Source organism: Micromesistius poutassou (assembly GCF_964030765.1).
Source record: "Micromesistius poutassou genome assembly, chromosome: 16".
Taxonomy (NCBI): domain Eukaryota; kingdom Metazoa; phylum Chordata; class Actinopteri; order Gadiformes; family Gadidae; genus Micromesistius; species Micromesistius poutassou.
Window position 1 is genome coordinate 8015350 of NC_140286.1, and position 18447 is coordinate 8033796.

The 18447-nt window shown below is 42.1% G+C and overlaps 2 protein-coding genes across 2 annotated transcripts; one reads left to right on the forward strand and one right to left on the reverse strand.

The window, feature by feature from the left end:
- Window positions 1-919: 919 nt before the first annotated feature.
- Window positions 920-12024, reverse strand: acss2l (acyl-CoA synthetase short chain family member 2 like). The gene is made up of 18 exons (XM_084480971.1): window positions 11773-12024; window positions 11287-11482; window positions 9441-9532; window positions 9002-9105; window positions 7703-7775; window positions 7137-7212; window positions 6564-6648; window positions 6215-6352; window positions 5673-5843; window positions 5263-5396; window positions 4791-4923; window positions 4457-4513; window positions 4124-4204; window positions 3798-3906; window positions 3637-3705; window positions 2164-2340; window positions 1955-2029; window positions 920-1666 (listed from the first exon to the last, which is right to left on the reverse strand). Exons 1-18 carry the CDS (start codon window positions 11903-11905, stop codon window positions 1539-1541), a joined length of 2031 nt encoding a protein of 676 aa, XP_084337097.1. The 5' UTR covers window positions 11906-12024; the 3' UTR covers window positions 920-1538.
- A 648-nt stretch (window positions 12025-12672) lies between these two features.
- On the forward strand, window positions 12673-17754 carry ndufv2 (NADH:ubiquinone oxidoreductase core subunit V2). The gene is made up of 8 exons (XM_084481039.1): window positions 12673-12799; window positions 13634-13696; window positions 14491-14553; window positions 14714-14830; window positions 15266-15434; window positions 16333-16442; window positions 17380-17456; window positions 17580-17754. The coding sequence occupies exons 1-8, from the start codon at window positions 12758-12760 to the stop codon at window positions 17671-17673; spliced, it is 735 nt and encodes a 244-aa protein (XP_084337165.1). The 5' UTR covers window positions 12673-12757; the 3' UTR covers window positions 17674-17754.
- Window positions 17755-18447: the final 693 nt, after the last annotated feature.

Here is an 18447-nt window from a genome sequence, read left to right on the forward strand (position 1 = left end):
AGGTGTCAATTACATAATTCAAAATTGGCCGACTGGTTCATTGATGGATTGATTTTAAGTAACAATGGCACATAGGCCTAATAATATTGCAGTCAAGAAACAAATGAGTGAAGAGAGATCAATTAGTCCAGATGTCATGCGTGGTCCGGAAATATGTAACGTTTAATAAACAAGCCATCACTGACAATAATATTGCTGGGGCTTCCTTTTAATTTCCTTTTAATTCCAATATTGACAATGTCGTTTTATGGGTCTGTTTCAATAACGCATGACTGAAGTGCATTTAAGATCACGCATCCCGACGTTCAAATCCACTTTGAACTAGCCTCATATTGCAATATTACTTCATGACTCGTGATCGAGTAGGCCTAATGTTGTTGTTGCGCTGATTTGCCTCTATGTGCCGCCAACTGACAAAATGCAGCAGAAATGTGCGTAAGCCAGGCATTTAGTTTGCGTGGAGAACCGCACTTTCTCACGTCAAGTCAGTCTTTGTACATCCGAACGTTTGCGTGAGAAGTTGCTTACGCAGCTTTTTTGTGCGTAAGCAAGCTTTGTACATGAGGCCCCAGATCATCAAAGGCCCTAAAGATGAAGAGAAAAAGCTCCCGATGTTCTCAGCCCGATCGCTCTATCCCTCCTCTTCATCCCTGAGCTTCTTAATTGCTGCACTCTGTTGAACCGATTCGATCAACAAGGCTGTTTTACTGCTATCTCTGAGGCGTAACAAAATACATAAGGCCTTTGAAACGAACTCAAAAGCTATAAGCAAGGCCAACTGCAGGGTTATATTACTACCACAAGGGGGCGCTATTTCACTTCTAAAACCGGCATATACCAGCGATGTCTGCATTCTGATCGGATTTATAACGTTTCTCAGTGATTGTTCCCCCTGTCTACTATTTATCTGCTCTTGCAATTTGAGACGATACATTTCTTAAAATATTAAAAAGTTTATTTGCAAGTCATAAAAAATAATCATCAGTAGTCATTAAAATATATATATATTGCACAAAATTGAACAAAGCTGAATGGAGTCTTTCAGGCGGTTGCTTTGATGGGGAAAATAATGATTTTCTCCCTTCATGTTTACAAGAAACACCTATCTCATTACTGGCATTTTAAGATTCAAATTTGATACAAAGTGATATCAATATGAGGTCACTAAGTCAAGATTGTCAGAAATATTGGCCACAGCTTGTGTGTTTGTGTGTCAGCAAAAAAATCTCTTGTTTAAGTGTGCCACTTAACCTCATCATTATCCCCATCACCACCACCACAACCATGAATGATAGTTTTGTTAAGTACCTGTTAAGAAAAATTAAAACAAGGTAAAAAAATAGACGTTCATTTGAAAAGGGGGACATGAAAAAGAGATACAGAGGGAATTAATTGGGGACCCCAGTGATGGTTATGAGCCCGACGTTGAAAAACAGAGTCTGAGGCTGAACTAAAGAACAGAGCTCCTGGAAGACCCTGTGAGGAGCTGTTCTTTTGACAGAACTACAGGTTGTAGTGCGACCTGGAAAAGGACTGTTTCAAGCTAAGGCCTGGGATCTCTGACTGAGTAGGACCTCCACCACCTTGGGGTCAGCCAGAGTGGAGAGGTCGCCCAGGTCACTCTCACTGCGGGCAATCTTCCTCAGGATCCTCCGCATGATCTTCCCTATAGAGACAGACTAGAGTCAGAGTAGTAACACAACAACAACAACTACAACAAGCTGTAGTTGACACGTAAGCAATACAGCACGCACGCCAACACATTGGTGAACGCTATATAGAACTATGCCAATAGGGGGCTCTCTAGACTATACTTAGAGAGGTACTACCGTTATGGAAGCCCTAAAGAGCTTATCATGTTGTTCCTGTTTCACAAGAAAAATCCCCAATATAATTATACATTTTGTCTGAATATCATACACTAATTATTGTTGTCTGAAATGTAAAACTCTACCTGAGCGAGTTTTTGGGAGTGCAGGGGCGTTCTGGATGAAGTCCGGTGTGGCGATCGGTCCAATTTTGTCTCTCACTGGAAAAAAAAACACACAAAGAGGTAAGTCACCTGAAGTCTCAACCACTCAAACCAGTACAATTCTAATGATCTGACAAGTGCAACCAAAACCAAAAGGTATTTGTTCCGTCTTTCCCAGCCTGTGGCCTCACCCAGCCTCTTGAGCTCATCCTCCAGGGTGGGGTTGAACTCCAGGTGGTCCTTGAGACTGACAAAGCAGTACAGGCACTCCCCTTTCACCTTGTGGGGACGGCTCACCACCGCCGCCTCCGCTACCGACAGATGCCCCATCAGGGCGGACTCCACCTCCGCTGTGCTCATCAGGTGACCTGGGGCCGGGAAGACATGGTGAGGGGAACCGTTTAAAACTCAAGTTCAATATAACAAAGATGACGGTGACACATGAAAAAAACAACATGCCCACTTTCATATCCCAACTAGCCAAATTGTGTGGTTAGTTGATTTCCAGCCTGTATTTTGCTTGTGTGGCAACAAATGATGTCTATTGTGTACAGTAGATTAAACAGTAGGCCTGACAGTGCTTGGATTATTGAAGCATTATGCAGCAGAATGACAGTATTGAGTACATAAATAAAACAATTAAATGCATGTGTATACTTGACATGTTGCATTGCATGTATTATTATTATTACAATAATGTGCTTGATTGTTCAGGAACAACAATGAAATATGTGGCACCATCTACCACTGTGAGTACCTTCCAACCGCCCACCTCTAGCTACCCTCTCTCACTTGTTAAACTGTTCAGCAGTCTGAATACTTTATGACTTAGTCTAATGTATAATGTATGACACATTATGGTTTATGGATTGTGTAAGCTGTCTGTACAAACAGAAAAAGCCAAAAAGCCATCAGTGTGAAGAATATTGTAGTCTTTTGTGCATTCAATGTTTCCTCCTTTCCTTTGAGAGTACCTTTACTATGTTTACGATACTGACGAATAATACAATACAATAATTTAACTTCAGTGCTGACTATAAGTAAAGCTGAGAATAGTTTGTCATTGGGGATATGATTATCTTTTCAGAAAAGCTTTGACAGGTAATACCTAGCCTGACATCACCAGACCAATTTGCAAACGGTACGAGTCTGGAACCTCTCTGTTCTTTTTCAATTTCCATGGAGCATTTCAACTGTGCCGACCAATTGGGTAGACCTACAACCAATAAGAGCACCGAAACCTGTGACACAGCAGCAGCAGCCATCTTTCTTTCTATTGAATATGCCTGGATGGCACTCCTGTGTAAAGTTGTTGTTGTAAACCTGTCCCATATTAGATAAATGACAAATTGATTGGTCCGACCCAGGCCAGGTCTGCTTGAAATCTGTCTGAACAGAACGGTGGCCAGACGCATATTCAGATTTGTCTGGTTCTCAGGCTATGTGATACCCAGTGGAAGAATGAGATACCAAGTGAGACCCAACATTTGTCCGTCCATAGGCAATGATAACTTTCTAGCATTCAAATCACAGAAATAACGTCAATGATTGGACATGGCTTGGGCCGATCCCAACAGTAATCAAAGCAGGTTACTGCAAAACCATAACATTCATGATACAATTTAAGCTAATGGCACAAATACTTTATATGACTGTCATATTACCTGATACATTCAACATGTCGTCTATTCTGCCTGTGATCCAATAGTAGCCATCTTTGTCTCGCCTGCAACCTGAGAAAGAGAGAGCGAGAGAAAAAAAAATCGTTCCATCAATCCTCTCTCCACCAAGTTATCAGCCAATGCTATGTGTCTGTTTGACGTACCGTCACCAGTCACGTAAAAGCCAGGGAATTTCTTGAAGTAAATGTTCTCAAAGCGCTCGTGGTTCTTGTACACTGTGCGCATGATTCCTGGCCAAGGTCGCTTGAACACCTACAGAGAATAGACAAAGCAAATGTTTCTTCTACTATATACAGTCATGTGTTATTTGTAGCAATATCCTTGTAATCGTTGACATTTAGTCAAGTTGCATCTTTGTGGCAGCAGCAGTTTATGTCCTTGAGTCTATTGGGACGATGGGGGAATAAGGAAGTAATTGGTAGAAATTATTCCTATGTTTTTAGGCCATATGTATGTTTCGTGAACTTACCAGATAACCCTCAGCCTCTCCTTCCAATTCTTCTCCGTGTTCGTTCAGGATGGCCGGCTCCACCCCAAAAAAAGGTAATGTCTGAAATGTGGCACAGCAATTATTATCATGACAACCTGTCAAGAATCCATTTTAACTTCCACAATGCATCGCTGGATGTCTCCAGACAATATCCCACAGTTGACATCCAGAACGAAATCAGAAGACCCCATTAAAACCATTTTTTTAATTTGGATTCAGAGCAACTCCATGACCCACTAAAGAGAAACGACATGGCGGCACCTCTAGTGGACGAAACTAAGACTGGACTAAGTGGCCGTTGGTGTCACTCACAGCTGATCCAGGTTTCAGAGGCGTAGCAGCGGGCAGCGGGGTCAGGACATGACCTCCCTAGAAAGACAGGGGAGTTAAATTACTGACACGCAGAGACAAACTGCCTTCCATGCTCATGACCAACACTGTATATATATATACACGTATAACTGCAATTACATGTCGGAAGACGTAATAACACATGATTTATGACGGCCCTGGGTTTAGTAACTAATGAATAAGTGATCCAAAAATACAGACCACAGATGAAGCACTGTCTGTTGTAAAACACTGGTCATTGCGATGGCTGTTTGTGATAGGCTGCAATTGGTGGCACCAAACCGCCTACACCTACCGTCTCTGTCTGCCAGAACGTGTCGACCACGGGGCAGCGGCTCCGACCGACCACCTCGTAGTACCAATGCCACGCCTCTGGGTTGATGGGCTCTCCTACAGTACCCAGAATCCTCAGGCTTGAGAGGTCGTACCTAAAGGAAACAGGACAAATAAAATAATTTCAGGTCATCCAACCATTCCAGTCTTTGAATTTAAAGATGCAAATTAAATGAGTAATGTAGTGTGATTAAGGGGCTTAACCTGATGCAAACCTAACCTTTGACTATTTAACTACTCAAATGGGGCACTACTTCCGTTAGGAAGAAGGAACCTAAGTGGGTCCCTCCCCTTCGTGTCTGTCTGTCTGTCTGTCTGTCTGTCTGTCTGTCTGTCTGTCTGTCTGTCTGTGTGCGCGTGCGCCTGTGTGCGTGTGCGCCTGCGTGTGTGTGTGCGTGCATGTGTGCGTGCGTGCGTGCGTGCGTGCACCTTACTTCTCTACAGGTTCGTGCCCGTACTTCATCAGCAGGCGGAGAGCGGTGGGTGCGGTGTAGAACTTGGTCACTTTGTATTTCTCAATGACCTCCCAGTAACGCCCTACATGTGGGTGGACGGGGATGCCCCCAAACTACATGCGCACACACACACACACACACACACACACACACACACACACACACACACACACACACACACACACACACACACACGATATTTCCACTGTGTCTGCTCACTGTACAGACCTAAACGCTTCCGCTAAATGACAACCCTCAAACCACAAGCATGTGCATAATTCAACAAGAGCCCCATACAGCATACATACACAACATGACCTTTAAATGGGCGCAAAGCCACTTGATCATTGTTAACTCCAACAGTGCCACCATGGGGGAGTTCCTCTCACCAGGACACTGGTGGCGCCGTTGGCCAGCGGGCCATAGGTGATGTATGAGTGGCCTGTGATCCAGCCAATGTCTGCGGTGCACCAGTACACGTCGTCCGGGCGATGATCAAAGACACACTTGAAGGTCAGCGATGTGTAGAGCAGGTAGCCGGCCACGGTGTGGAGAACACCCTGTGTACAGTACACACACACACACACACACACACACACACACACACACACACACACACACACACTCAAAGTGAATTAGCCGACAGACACAAAGAGCCCTGTGTGCAATATTATGACTCACTTCTCAGGAAGCTAAAGGCCTGCCAGTATAAAACAATATAGCTCTATTTCAATTTGATTGTTGACAGCAGTCACAGCTGACCAAAACTGGTTCACCAAATTTTAAAAAAGTGTGACTGAATGCAAATCTCATCTCATCAAATCTCATCGTTTGGCTTAGAATGTTCAGAACATCGATATGTTCAACTTAAATTGTCACGGCCATATTTTTGGCCCTATTTGAGACTGTATCCCTGAATGTAAAACACTACCTTGGGCTTGCCGGTGGAGCCGCTGGTGTAGAGGATGAAGAGGGGGTCCTCGGCGTCCAGCCACTCAGGCTCACACTCCTCCGAGGTGTCCCGCATGGCCTCGTCCCACCACACGTCACACCCACTGTCCCAGGACGTCTGAGCAGAACACACCGTGAGAACCATATATGCACTCCCAAAAGTGTGTGTGTGTGTGTGTGTGTGTGTGTCTGTGTCTGTGTGTCTCTGTGTCTGTCTCATTATCTTTTGCAAAAAATATAGAAGTAAACATGACACTAACACTGACAACCAGTGAAGCTCCTCCCCACAGGTTACTTCCTGGCTGTGACCGGGCCAATCACACACTCACCTGCAGTCCGTTGCAGGCCCCTCCGTTTTGGGTCCTGAGCCCCTGGTGTTTGACCACCAGACATTTTGTGACACAGGGCGAAGATCTGTAACGAGATGAATATGTTTTGGTTCAACTCAAATGCATCCAGACAGCTATGTAAGCATCAATCTGTGCCAGCTAACTGGTAATTGACCTGTACCAGGTTATGATATGGATCCAAAAATATCAAAGCCTCACTGTTCACAGCCAATAGTTTCTAGTAGGATGAATGTGGTTGTTGATAAGCAGGAGAGCTGATGTTCACTGATGAGGCCAAGAGCTGTGTGTGTGTGTGTGTGTGTGTGTGTGTGTGTGTGTGTGTGTGTGTGTGTGTGTGTGTGTGTGTGCGTGTGTGTGTGTGTGTGTGTGTGTGTGTGTGTGTGTGCGTGTGCGTGCGTGCGTGCGTGCGTGCGTGCGTGCGTGCTTGCAAGCTCATGCATGTGTGTTTGTGTGTATTGAAACTGTGCACACAGTGTGACTCATCGTGCCCGGGTCAGATCCTGTTGTTGTTGTCGGAAGTAAGCAAACAGAGAGCTCCTTGTGGACACTGACCTCTCCAGGCACTTCTCCAGAGCATCGTCTGCTATCTGTTTCAGGTTGACCAGTTTCTCTCCGCGGTACACACCATCTGTGACACATCGCCACAGCATCCATAGGAGAGAGAGTGGCGGTGGTGACAGGAGATGGAAATGTTTACTCAGTATAGCAAATATGTAAGTTAAGCGATAATATTTGTATAACATCTCCATATTTTGTAAGTCATACAGTCAGCATGCCATCTTTGGTGTCAAAGGAATGAATTGTCCTATGAAAATTTACTATGAACGACTCTTTGTGATTTACTCAACCATCACAACCCTAACCCTCTAGTAAAGATTCTATCCGCTATCAAATTCCATTGCAATTATTCAAACCGTGCTCCCCCTATATAGCCGACGTTACCAAAACCACTACGACCACAGCTAACCACTTTGATCCTATTCAGTAGTTAACTCCCTCCTCTGCGTCACTGCGGGACCCAAAACACTCCTTTTAGCCATGTGCCTGTTATAAAGGGCTAGTGTGATAAAGTCTCAGGGCCAGTGTGTTAGGTGAGGAATTGGGATTGTAAAGTGTACCTGCTGTCACCAGCACACAGCTCTGTGTGTCCACGATCCTCTCACACAGACTCTCGGAGGAGAAGCCTGCAAACTATGCACACACATAAATGCGCACATTCGAATGAACGCAAGTACACACACACACACACCAGAGAGAGAAGGAGAGAAGGGGAAGATATGACAGAGATGCAGAGTTAACTTTGAGGAGTTTCTGATGTGCTTACCTAGTAGGCATGTGCTTTCTGCTTCAGGTTTATATATTCATATTAATACTAAGACTATAATGTATCAAAATGGAGGACAGCGTTATGATTCCGGACTCAATGACGGGAGTGGCACTGCCTGCAGAGCATGAGCTATAAATAAATACACATAGATCTACGTTGTACTTTATACAACTCCAACTACATTTTTAGATGGAGTAATTGTATCCTAGGAGTTGATCCACTTCAAAGAGAGTTAGCATCTGCATATTAACAAGTCATTGGATTTGCATAATAACGCCCTTTAACAAATGATGCTTCGCACTAACACACACACACACACACACACACACACACACACACACACACACACACACACACACACACACACATTAGTGAATTTACGAGCACAATGATCAAGGACAACCGGGGGACGCTAACATTTTAGCCTTTGGAAAAATAGCCCAGCACGCATGATAAAAATAAACCATGCCAGAGCAGCCAGCACATGGTTTAAGTGTAATGCTAAGCTGGACTTGGCTGTGGTTGGTTGAATAGCTATAATAGTGTTAGCTTGCTAACAAGTCTTTCTGAAGATTGTATAGAAATGGCAAGCGTCTGACCCATATAACTAGCTTATATTAGGACGCCAGTGAAAGCATGTAGGGTTCTGCCTAATTGGTCCTAAATGACCATGAAGAGGTGATTACGCTCTAGGTTATAATCACATTATCACAGTTGATAGCCTATTTCCAATGGGAAATCGGGGTCAGTGAAACAAACACCGCTAACCTACTTCTGTCTCTCCTTGCCAAAAGAAAGGGAACCTCCCAACTCATTTGGGATTAGACACAGAAGACACAGAAGTACCTCGTCCCATTTGGGGCGAACAATGAGATGAGAATATATAGGAATGTATGAGTGAATTCTTGAAATACTTTAATTTGTATAATGTATAATTCATTGAGTCATACTCTGATTTGGCAGGCCTACATTGTAGGCCCTTTTATGAATAAGATGAAGCCTTTGAACTCTGTTACCTAATTGTGCTATCCTAAAGGTTGGGGTGCAGGGGGTTAGGGTGCAGCAGGGGGTGTTTGTTAGAAGAACTCACCACAATGGAGTGGACGGCTCCTATCCGGGCACAGGCCAGCATGGTGTACACCAGCTCTGGGATCATAGGAAGGTAGATAGCCACTCGGTCTCCCTTTTTCACACCTGGATCCAGGCAACAAAGACACAACCACACAACACTACATGTTGACTGAAAACCACTGGAAGAAATTGCTATTGAAATTGAATGGTTCTGTTGTGGAAAAGTATTTATTTGATAATATTTGCAAAATGATTGGGCTCTTGTGAGTCTAACTTAAAACAATCTGCATATAAATAAGAGTGCAATCAGTGGAACAATAGACAATATAATTAAAAACAATAAACTGCATCTGCAAGGCAGAGAAAAGGGTAACTTACAAAACGGTAGCATTAAATTATCCTTGAAATGAACAGTTGTCTAATATTGAGGAATGGGGAGTGTAGTCAATTCTCCTTACCCATCCTCTTCAGGACATTGGCACATTTGCACACCTGACCCAACATCTGGCCATAAGTGATAACCATGCTCTGGTCAGGAGAGTTCCCCTCCCTGAGAGGACAAAGCCACAAAAACACAAACATTAACCAATAATAATAGATCATGAAGTGACGTATTGTGTGTGTGTGTGTGTGTTACCTAACGTAAAGCAGGTTCCCATTCATCCTTGCATTACATAACACTGACTGTGTCGACAGCAAATGGTAATAACATAGCAAATCAAAAAAATTGAAGCCTTTTGCTTCATTAATTGATATAGAAAGAGATAATGTGCTCCAATCAGTGGATCTATACCTATATTAGGTTTGGATACTTGACAGGAGTGTTTCTGCATCCACCCAGGCCAATAGTCAACATGGCAACCTGCCTGCTGCTAAACTTGACTCTGACACCGGTAACCTCCTCTGGCAACCGTCTACAAGCTGGTACAACCAGCTGATAACAGCTGGGATATGTTATACTGCTAAATCCTCAATGCAAGGCCATAAGAAGGCACCACTACTATAAGGCAAATACACACACTTCTTTATTTTATACATTCAAAAAGATGCTTCTTATTCAAAGCCCCCCTTTAATAGCCTGATCTTTCATTCCATCAATGCCAACAGATAGGATATAAATAACCTCTATGTCAAGGCTAGAACGTGAACAAATATTTAAGTGCCAGCAGTAGACACTACCTCACATACTCAAGTTAATGTTTAATCCCCTAAAGTTTCTTGGAAGCCATTGAAGGGAAACACATTTTATAGCCAGAATAGCTCAGTTCATTTGACACTTTAAGATGTTCAGAAACTTCACAAGGTTCGAATGCAGTGGACTTTATCCAACCAAAGGAACTCATGAGAGCCACCTTCGTCTCCCATTTCTACAGAGAGGTGTGGTTTGATGTTCAGGTCATACATACAATTTCCCACTGTGGTTTTTGTTGAGGAGGGTGTAATCCTCGAAAAGCATTCTTGTACAGTTGTTGCACTATGTGCAGACAGTTTACTGATCCCAATAAAAACCTGAATCCTGTAATCATCATGGCCAGAAATAGAAGACAATTTTTGGTGCAAAGGTGCTGGTTCAAAGGTTTTTTTTTTTAAATGTTCATTCATCAGCTCAACACCATAATTGCATTACCATAGTGGTATAGTATCACAGGAGAATAGTGCGCAAGAACGACCAATGAAAGAATCTATAGGACTCAGCAATGACACAGACGAGAAGGCGTGAAACAAGGGCCCCTTTGGAGTGCAGCCACTCACTACATAAGTCATGTGGGTTTAGGTTGTCCGAGTTCCCATTTTAATCATCAGTCATTAACGTCATGGTGGTGGAACCATTTATTGTTGCCTCAGATGTTAAATATTTACCCATTCCATTTAAATAAAACAAGGAACTTACAGGCTATTGATAACACAGGGTGTGTGGTCTTGGGGTTGTTATACAACAACCTTCATTAAATGGTGATCTAATATTTGTGGATGCAATGCAAGACTAGATATAAATCTATTTGAATTATTTGAATGACAATTCATTATTAATGATAACGGATTGTAATCATTAAAATGGGGTTCTTTATGGCTGGAAAATCCTGAGCAACATGTTTGTAAAGAAAGATGGAATCATGGAGGTTAACTGGGATGAAAAGATTCATGCCACAGTTCTGCACTTTGAAAGTGCTACTCATGAGCAGGGAGGTATTTCAGTCAGTTTATTTGTCTGTCTGCATACACTTGGGCCCTTGTATTTAATGTATAGCATCAAATGCCTTGATGACAGACAGTGGTTTCATCTGTCACGATGTTGATGCTTACCAGTAGTAGGCAACCTTTTCACCCAGGTTCTTGTCTCTCACGTTCCTGTCCAGGACATTGTAGCATATGTTGGTTTTTGCTCCCTCCATGCATTTGATGAAAATGTTGCCTTTAGTCACGTCAAAGTTGTACTGCATAATTGGTCCTGTTGCCGGCTTCTTCCAATAGAACTCATCCGCAATCCCTTTCCAGAATGCTAGTGAGGAAAGACATTGTAAACTAATAGTGGTGCTGGTGATGCTGGGTCCCAATAGTTCACTATAATGCAAGTTAGAGATCAAAACAGACTGAGGTGTATGCACACACATGTGCATACACACAGACAGATAGCCAGACAGCCTAGTTTATCCCAGAAACACACACACACACACACACACACACACACACACACACACACACACACACACACACACACACACACACACACACACACACACACACACACACACACACACACAGGCAACACCACTAATGTATGAGACATACCGTCTGGATTCTCCACAGACTTTCTGTAAAGTTCCAGATAGGAGTTGGAATCAGGCACATGAGCATCTTTCTGCAAGTCAAGCGGAGGATGATACATTTTGTCCTCGATATAGTGAGACCCGGGAATAACCATGGCGACGAGACAGACTGCTGGCTGGTCTACAGATCATCTAAGTATGCGCCGCAAGAGGGGTAACTCCGTTGTCACTGTGGATTTGACCGTCCTCCTGGGCCAATGTAAGAACACTTCAGGGCTCCGCGTATTGAAGCGCTACTGTTCACTGTGGACACACCTTGAATCCGTGGGCCGAGCCTCTTCCAGTCTGCTCAGCTCCAAAATAACCAATGAATCTCACAGCGTTCGGCACTCCTACTTTTGCATTGGTTGAACAGTCCATGGTCTGTTTATCACATTATGTTTTCTCTGCGGAGGAAGAAGGTTTGTAGGCTGATGAATGGCTGGGGTTCAAAGTGTTGACACTCGGGGAATGGTCTTCCGAGTCAAAATAAAAGATTAACAAAACCGAGAGCTGTAAGGCAACCTCCTGACTAAGCTTGTTATTATCTCCCACAAAAACATATATACCATCTGGCAATACCAGATATATATTTATTATTATTATTATTATTATTATTATTATTATTATTATTATAGATTTATTATCGTGTAAAATAGATTTAGATTTTACATTGTCAATGTTGAACGATGAGGGTCACGTTCATATTAATATGAATGATTTATTATTATTTTCTATCAATAAGGTAGTAGACTTGTATGCACATACTTCTTGAATTTAGGTAATAATACTAGTCGTATCAGTAATGTATTTATCTCAGTTTTTCTATCAGCGATCCATTGGTTGTGTCAGTGACGTTTCACACATTCCCAGACCTGAATAATCGAGACCGATCGCAGTTTGTATGTTGTGGTCGGCCATTGCAGTCCCGTGTCAGCGTTAGCACGTCGGGACAAAAACTTATCAACATGTTTTTGTCTTCTGCTATTCGATCTGCGGTTTCGCAAACGGTACGAAATCTGTGCACTATTTATATTACGATAATCACGTTCAATATTAAGACTTTACATCTCGTTCTGTAAGACATATAGGCTAGGACATCTCACAAGGGCAAGTCGTCCAGGCCGCTATCGTTAGCCAATGTTAGCAAGGAGGCTAGGTTACCTTGCAAGCTGACAAACTCTATTGCAGAATAAAATATAGTTATACTTGGACGCCCTTTTTATAATTGTGATGACAACAACATGGATAACGTATTGCCATTTTGAGATTTGGATGTCCAGTAAAGGTGCAGTAAATGTAGATCGATAAAAAAATAACCGCCAACGATAATCAACGATAATGTTGATTATCTCTTCATTTTTGGGATAAGAATATACAAAATCGGACAATGTGTGAGTCAACTATGTCAGATATTGGCTATGTCTTGCACAGCCTTATGTGACTAAACACTACGTAATATACCATGCTACTGGTCACGTAACCATCACATTGAAAACACTGAAGTGTAATTTGAAGTGACCATTACACATATGCATGACATTAATATAATACAGTATGTTTTGGTATAAATTAAGTTACTATCATAACCAAAGGCCACCGATCTTACGGCATTTAAGGGTTCTCACCGTCACTGATGGAGACATTAAATTCAATGTTGCCAATGGTTAGTGTACCATGTTTTTGTCAAATAAGGTTGCCTAAATCGTAATGTAATTTTATATAAATAAATTGTAGCAATTTTCTCATCTCGTTGTATGTCGAGGGGATATTATTATTATATGTTGGATACTGCCACCTACAGCTTACCGAAGTTTACCATGACGTATTTTCCATGTTAACAGGCGAGGCAGGTCAGAAGTCTGCATCGTTCTGCTGCACGTGCAGGAGCAGGAGGCATCTTTGTGGTAAGTCATTGTCTCCCTGCTGAAATGGACATTTATATATTTATTTGTATTTAAATTGTCATTCAATCTCTGTGCCATGTGGTCAAGTGCATCGGATGGTTGTACTGTTTACACTGCAAGGGGTTGCCGGTAACCTTTGTTGTATTAAAAATAGAATAGACTATATATATTTCTGCAGTCATTTCTTAGTATTTATTGATCTTGAGATAACATTGGAGTAAAGAATTGTGTGCTTCTAAACTATTAAAAATAGATTTCAATGTATTTATTTTGGTCAACTTCAAAGGTACTGCTTTCTTAGAGGTACACAAAGTAGGTCTGCAGAGCTGCAACAGTCATGGAAAATTGCCATGAGTACGATCCCTTGATGACACAATGTGTTTGAACTTGCCCCAAAGGAGACAGGCCGAATTGTTTTGTCTTTTTCTGAACTAATGTTCACACACTGTGTGAACATAGTGATGAACCTTTTACCAAAAAAATGAAATGCGAATTGAGGTTGATAGGACAGTTCATCAATGAAAATTAGCCTTTTCCATTTACTCACAAGGGGGCAGTGTGCAGAGACAGGAATACTTAAAATACATACTGTACATAATGAATCTGTGGTGAGAGTCTTGTTCATGGTTGGAAACAGCACCTGGCCTGCTCTCAAGCCATACATATGAGCCTACTTATATTTAATTACAAACCCAGCAATATCAAATTCACAAAAAAAAAAATATTTTCACTATTTACAACTACAAATGTGTGCAACTAAACAATTCTTAACCATGACCCTCTTTCATTTCCAGCACAGGGACACCGCTGACAACAACCCTGATACCCCTTTTGAATTCACTGCGGATAACCTAAAGGTATGTGGGATGTTTAATCAAGGGTCTTTAATCCAGTTAAATGTAATTGATTGAAAGATTGCAGTACAGTTTAAATTAATATAAAAACAGTTCTCCGGAGTCTGGATTGTTATGTAATTCCACATTATTTATAATTTTTTCCAATGTATTTCTCCCCTAGAGAATTGATGCGATCATCTCTATGTACCCAGTGGGTCACAAGCAGGCAGCCACTATTCCAGTTCTGGATTTAGCCCAGAGGCAACATGGATGGCTACCCATCTCTGCCATGAACAAGGTACGGCTGTTCCTAATCAAGTTTCTTGGCTGTCTGGTACATGCTGTTCTTTTATTCCCAGAATCCCATCCAATGACCATTTCAGATTCAATAATGCTCCTATACTATAGACAATCACACAGATAGATATGTGAACTAGCTGTGCCACAACTATGTGTTTGCTTAGGTGAGATTAAAACTGGATTTATTTTATTAGACCTTAACGTGTTCAATAATACCATGGCAATAATCAAATCTCTGTTTAAAATTACTTTATTGAAAAAAGGTAGATAAGAAATTCTGAACTACCAATAGCAATTTCCTGGCCTGGAACAACCAAACCATCAGACAAATGACATTTCTGCAATTTTAGTGATTGTCTGAAGCGAGACACCGAGGTCCCCTCTTTCTTTTTTGAGTAGTAAAATAATCATTTGAGTGCATGATTTGGTGCAGGTTGCAGAGGTGCTGGAAGTCGCTCCGATGAGAGTGTATGAAGTGGCGACATTCTACACCATGTTCCTGCGTCAGCCGGTGGGGAAGTATTTCATCCAGATCTGCACCACCACCCCCTGCATGCTCTGCAACTCTGACAGCATCCTAGAGGCCCTCAAAACCAAACTGGGTAAGAGCAGCAGCGGTGCACTTAATCACAAAAAGGACTACGATAGAAAAGTAAAACATACTTTTTTTTAGAGATTGAGGATAGATGTGTACATTTACAGCATCATCAATCTAATTTGTGGAGGCCTTGACAGTTGTTATTAAGCAAAAAGGTATTACACGCCTGTTCTGAATCCAGAAAGATTTGACTTGCAATAATTGTGTCAGTGGTTAACAATGGAAGATCATGTCAAATCCTATTAAGAGGAAAAAAACAACCCACACATACAAATACTGTGGTGCTTTGTAATTTGGTTCCCTGCTCCCTAGGTAATTGAATTCACTCAACAAAGGATGAAGTGGACTAGCTTTGCTGATGTGACATATTGTTAGTCAGCCACAGTGGATGGTCTACTTCTGTTTCTAAACACTACAATGGATTAACATAAAATGATGGAAGGACTTTCATTGTGAATAAGGGGAGCTGATTCAGGGACTATAAGTGGAATGAGAGAGCCCTACACATGGCCACAATAACAACGCTTATGAAAGTACAAGTGACCAAACCCTGCAAACATATCTCACACTAAGAATTGAATGTACCCTGTTCAACTAGAATTAACTTTAAATATGATCCCTTGGTCCATTCATCTGTCCTCATCCCACGACCCCCCCAGATTTGGTCTCCTCACGTTTTTGCAATCATCACATCACACTAGGGCTTTGCAGAATGTCTGTATTGCCACATGTATCCAATAACCATGGCATAAATGTACATCCTATGTCCTTAGGAATTCAATATATTAAGTACACTTCCTATAGAATTTGATGTTTTTAAATTATTAGCTTGATTGAAAACCCTCATTTGCAGTGTGATTGGGGACTAAACATGTGGCCTGTGTTTTCAATGTCTTCTCCAGGTATCAAGGTCGGGGAGACTACACCCGACAAGATGTTCACACTCATTGAGGTTGAATGTCTGGGTGCTTGTGTGAACGCTCCCATGGTTCAAATCAATGACAACTACTATGTGAGTATTCCCTGCCTGTACCACACTGTGCTGTTGTCACCCCAACGAGTCGAGGACAAATTAACCAAATAAGGTTCTGCTGAGAAAGGGTTGCCATTTCAATTAATTTAAACGGTTTTGGTTGCTATCTTTTTTTGCCAAGCAAGTAATAGCTATAAGCATGTCATAAAATGGTTCCTATATCATGTTTGATACTTTTAGGAGATCCAACGTGTAGCAACAGCCATTCATTGTATCTGGGTTATGTAGGCTCCCTGTTGTCTGATTTAAGGATTATGGTCTGGCTTTCTCTATATGCTAAAAGTGATCCAATATAACTAATTGAAGAGTAGAAGCACAGTTGGACTGTAAAAAAAATAATCTGTCAATGTTCTAAATTTCTCTCAATGAGATCCCCATGTTCAGATTAACAAAACTCAGGAGCGATGGGGGAAAAAAAAGGCAAAGCGCTACTAAAAACAGCCCGATGTGTTTCCTTTTAGAGGATTGATAACAAAATGGTGTAGTATCTTACGGAGTCCTATATCCAAGTGTTCGCCATCTAACCTTGGATGCCATCTATTTTTACATCCATTTAACGGTAGTGGTAGGCTGGGCGATCCAAGTGGCAAACTTTTGGGTTAACTAACCTCCTTACCACAATACGTCACAATACCCCCTTGGGTGTTACCCAGGGAAGGGCACAACCAGTGCCCGGCGGCCTCTTTAATTCCCCATTGGCCTGAAAATTCTCCATCCCTGCCAGGGGGAACATTTTGAGACAATAACAAATGTACCCGCATCTATATATAAGCACTCAGAAGAGAGTGCGCACATTAGCCTTAACTTGTTATTCTGTGTTTCTTGATTGCTTGATGTTTTACTTGGGGCAGTGTATTTGCCTCCTTTGCCCCATTGTTCATATCATCAACAAGCTATCTTTTTTCTTTACATTCAGGAGGACCTCACTGCTGAGGACATGAATCACATTATCGACGAACTTAAGGCTGGGAGGGTCCCACCACCTGGGCCAAGGTAATTCCCAACAACAATTTTACGTTCTAATTCAATATTATTTTGCTGCAGTGCATTGAGTTCCCAAAGGAAAAGTCTATTTTTTTTTCTTATTCACCATTTATATTTTTTGTTGCCTCTTAGGAATGGTCGTTTCTCCTGTGAGCCAGCTGGGGGTCTAACTTCTCTGACTGAACCCCCACCCGGGCCGGGTGTTGGTGTGAGAGCAGACCTCTAAACACGGATTGCCACATCAACCAATCCCTAGACTGATATGTTTTATGATTGCATATGTAAATAAAATATTAATGTATCTGTACCTGGTTCTCTGTGTCAATGAATCAGCAATATTGCAATACCATAAAGAGGTCTGCGCTTTACATTTTCGAAATGCTACTTGTGTTGCAGTATTGCATTACAATGCAATGCACATGTATTTAGCATTTGCATTCTCAACGCCAGGCCGAAGCAGCCCGCTTATTTTCATCCCATCACTGAGGTTTATTCGTGTCTAGTCGATGCCCCTCCCCCACCCCGATTTCCTCTTGTGATTTCAAGCTTGTTCTGCAACAAAATATAATGCAGCGCATGCGCAAAGCAACCGCCGCTGGTGAAAATGTCACTGCGCCACCAACACAAAAATACCCGGCTGAATGTAGGCTACGTTTCAGGCTGCATTTCAGTGGTCGGCATTGTATTGAAGATACTAGCCGTGTTCAAAAATATGTTTTATATTGTTTACACGCGTGATAACGTTGCTACTGGCCTGAGCAGCGGAAAAGATGACGTCAAGCGCTCATTTACAACCACGTTCCAACGAGGTATTTGACTCACAACTAGTAGGAAGCTACATTCTACAAGTTATGGTTAAACAAAAGCACAAACGATGCCGCCATAACAGTTCGACATGTAATAACCACAATTGGAGTTAAATTGTGAGACATACCCATCTACATCCCGCAGACGAGGTCCTTATAAGCTAGATGAGGCTCAAACTACCACGTGACTCCTC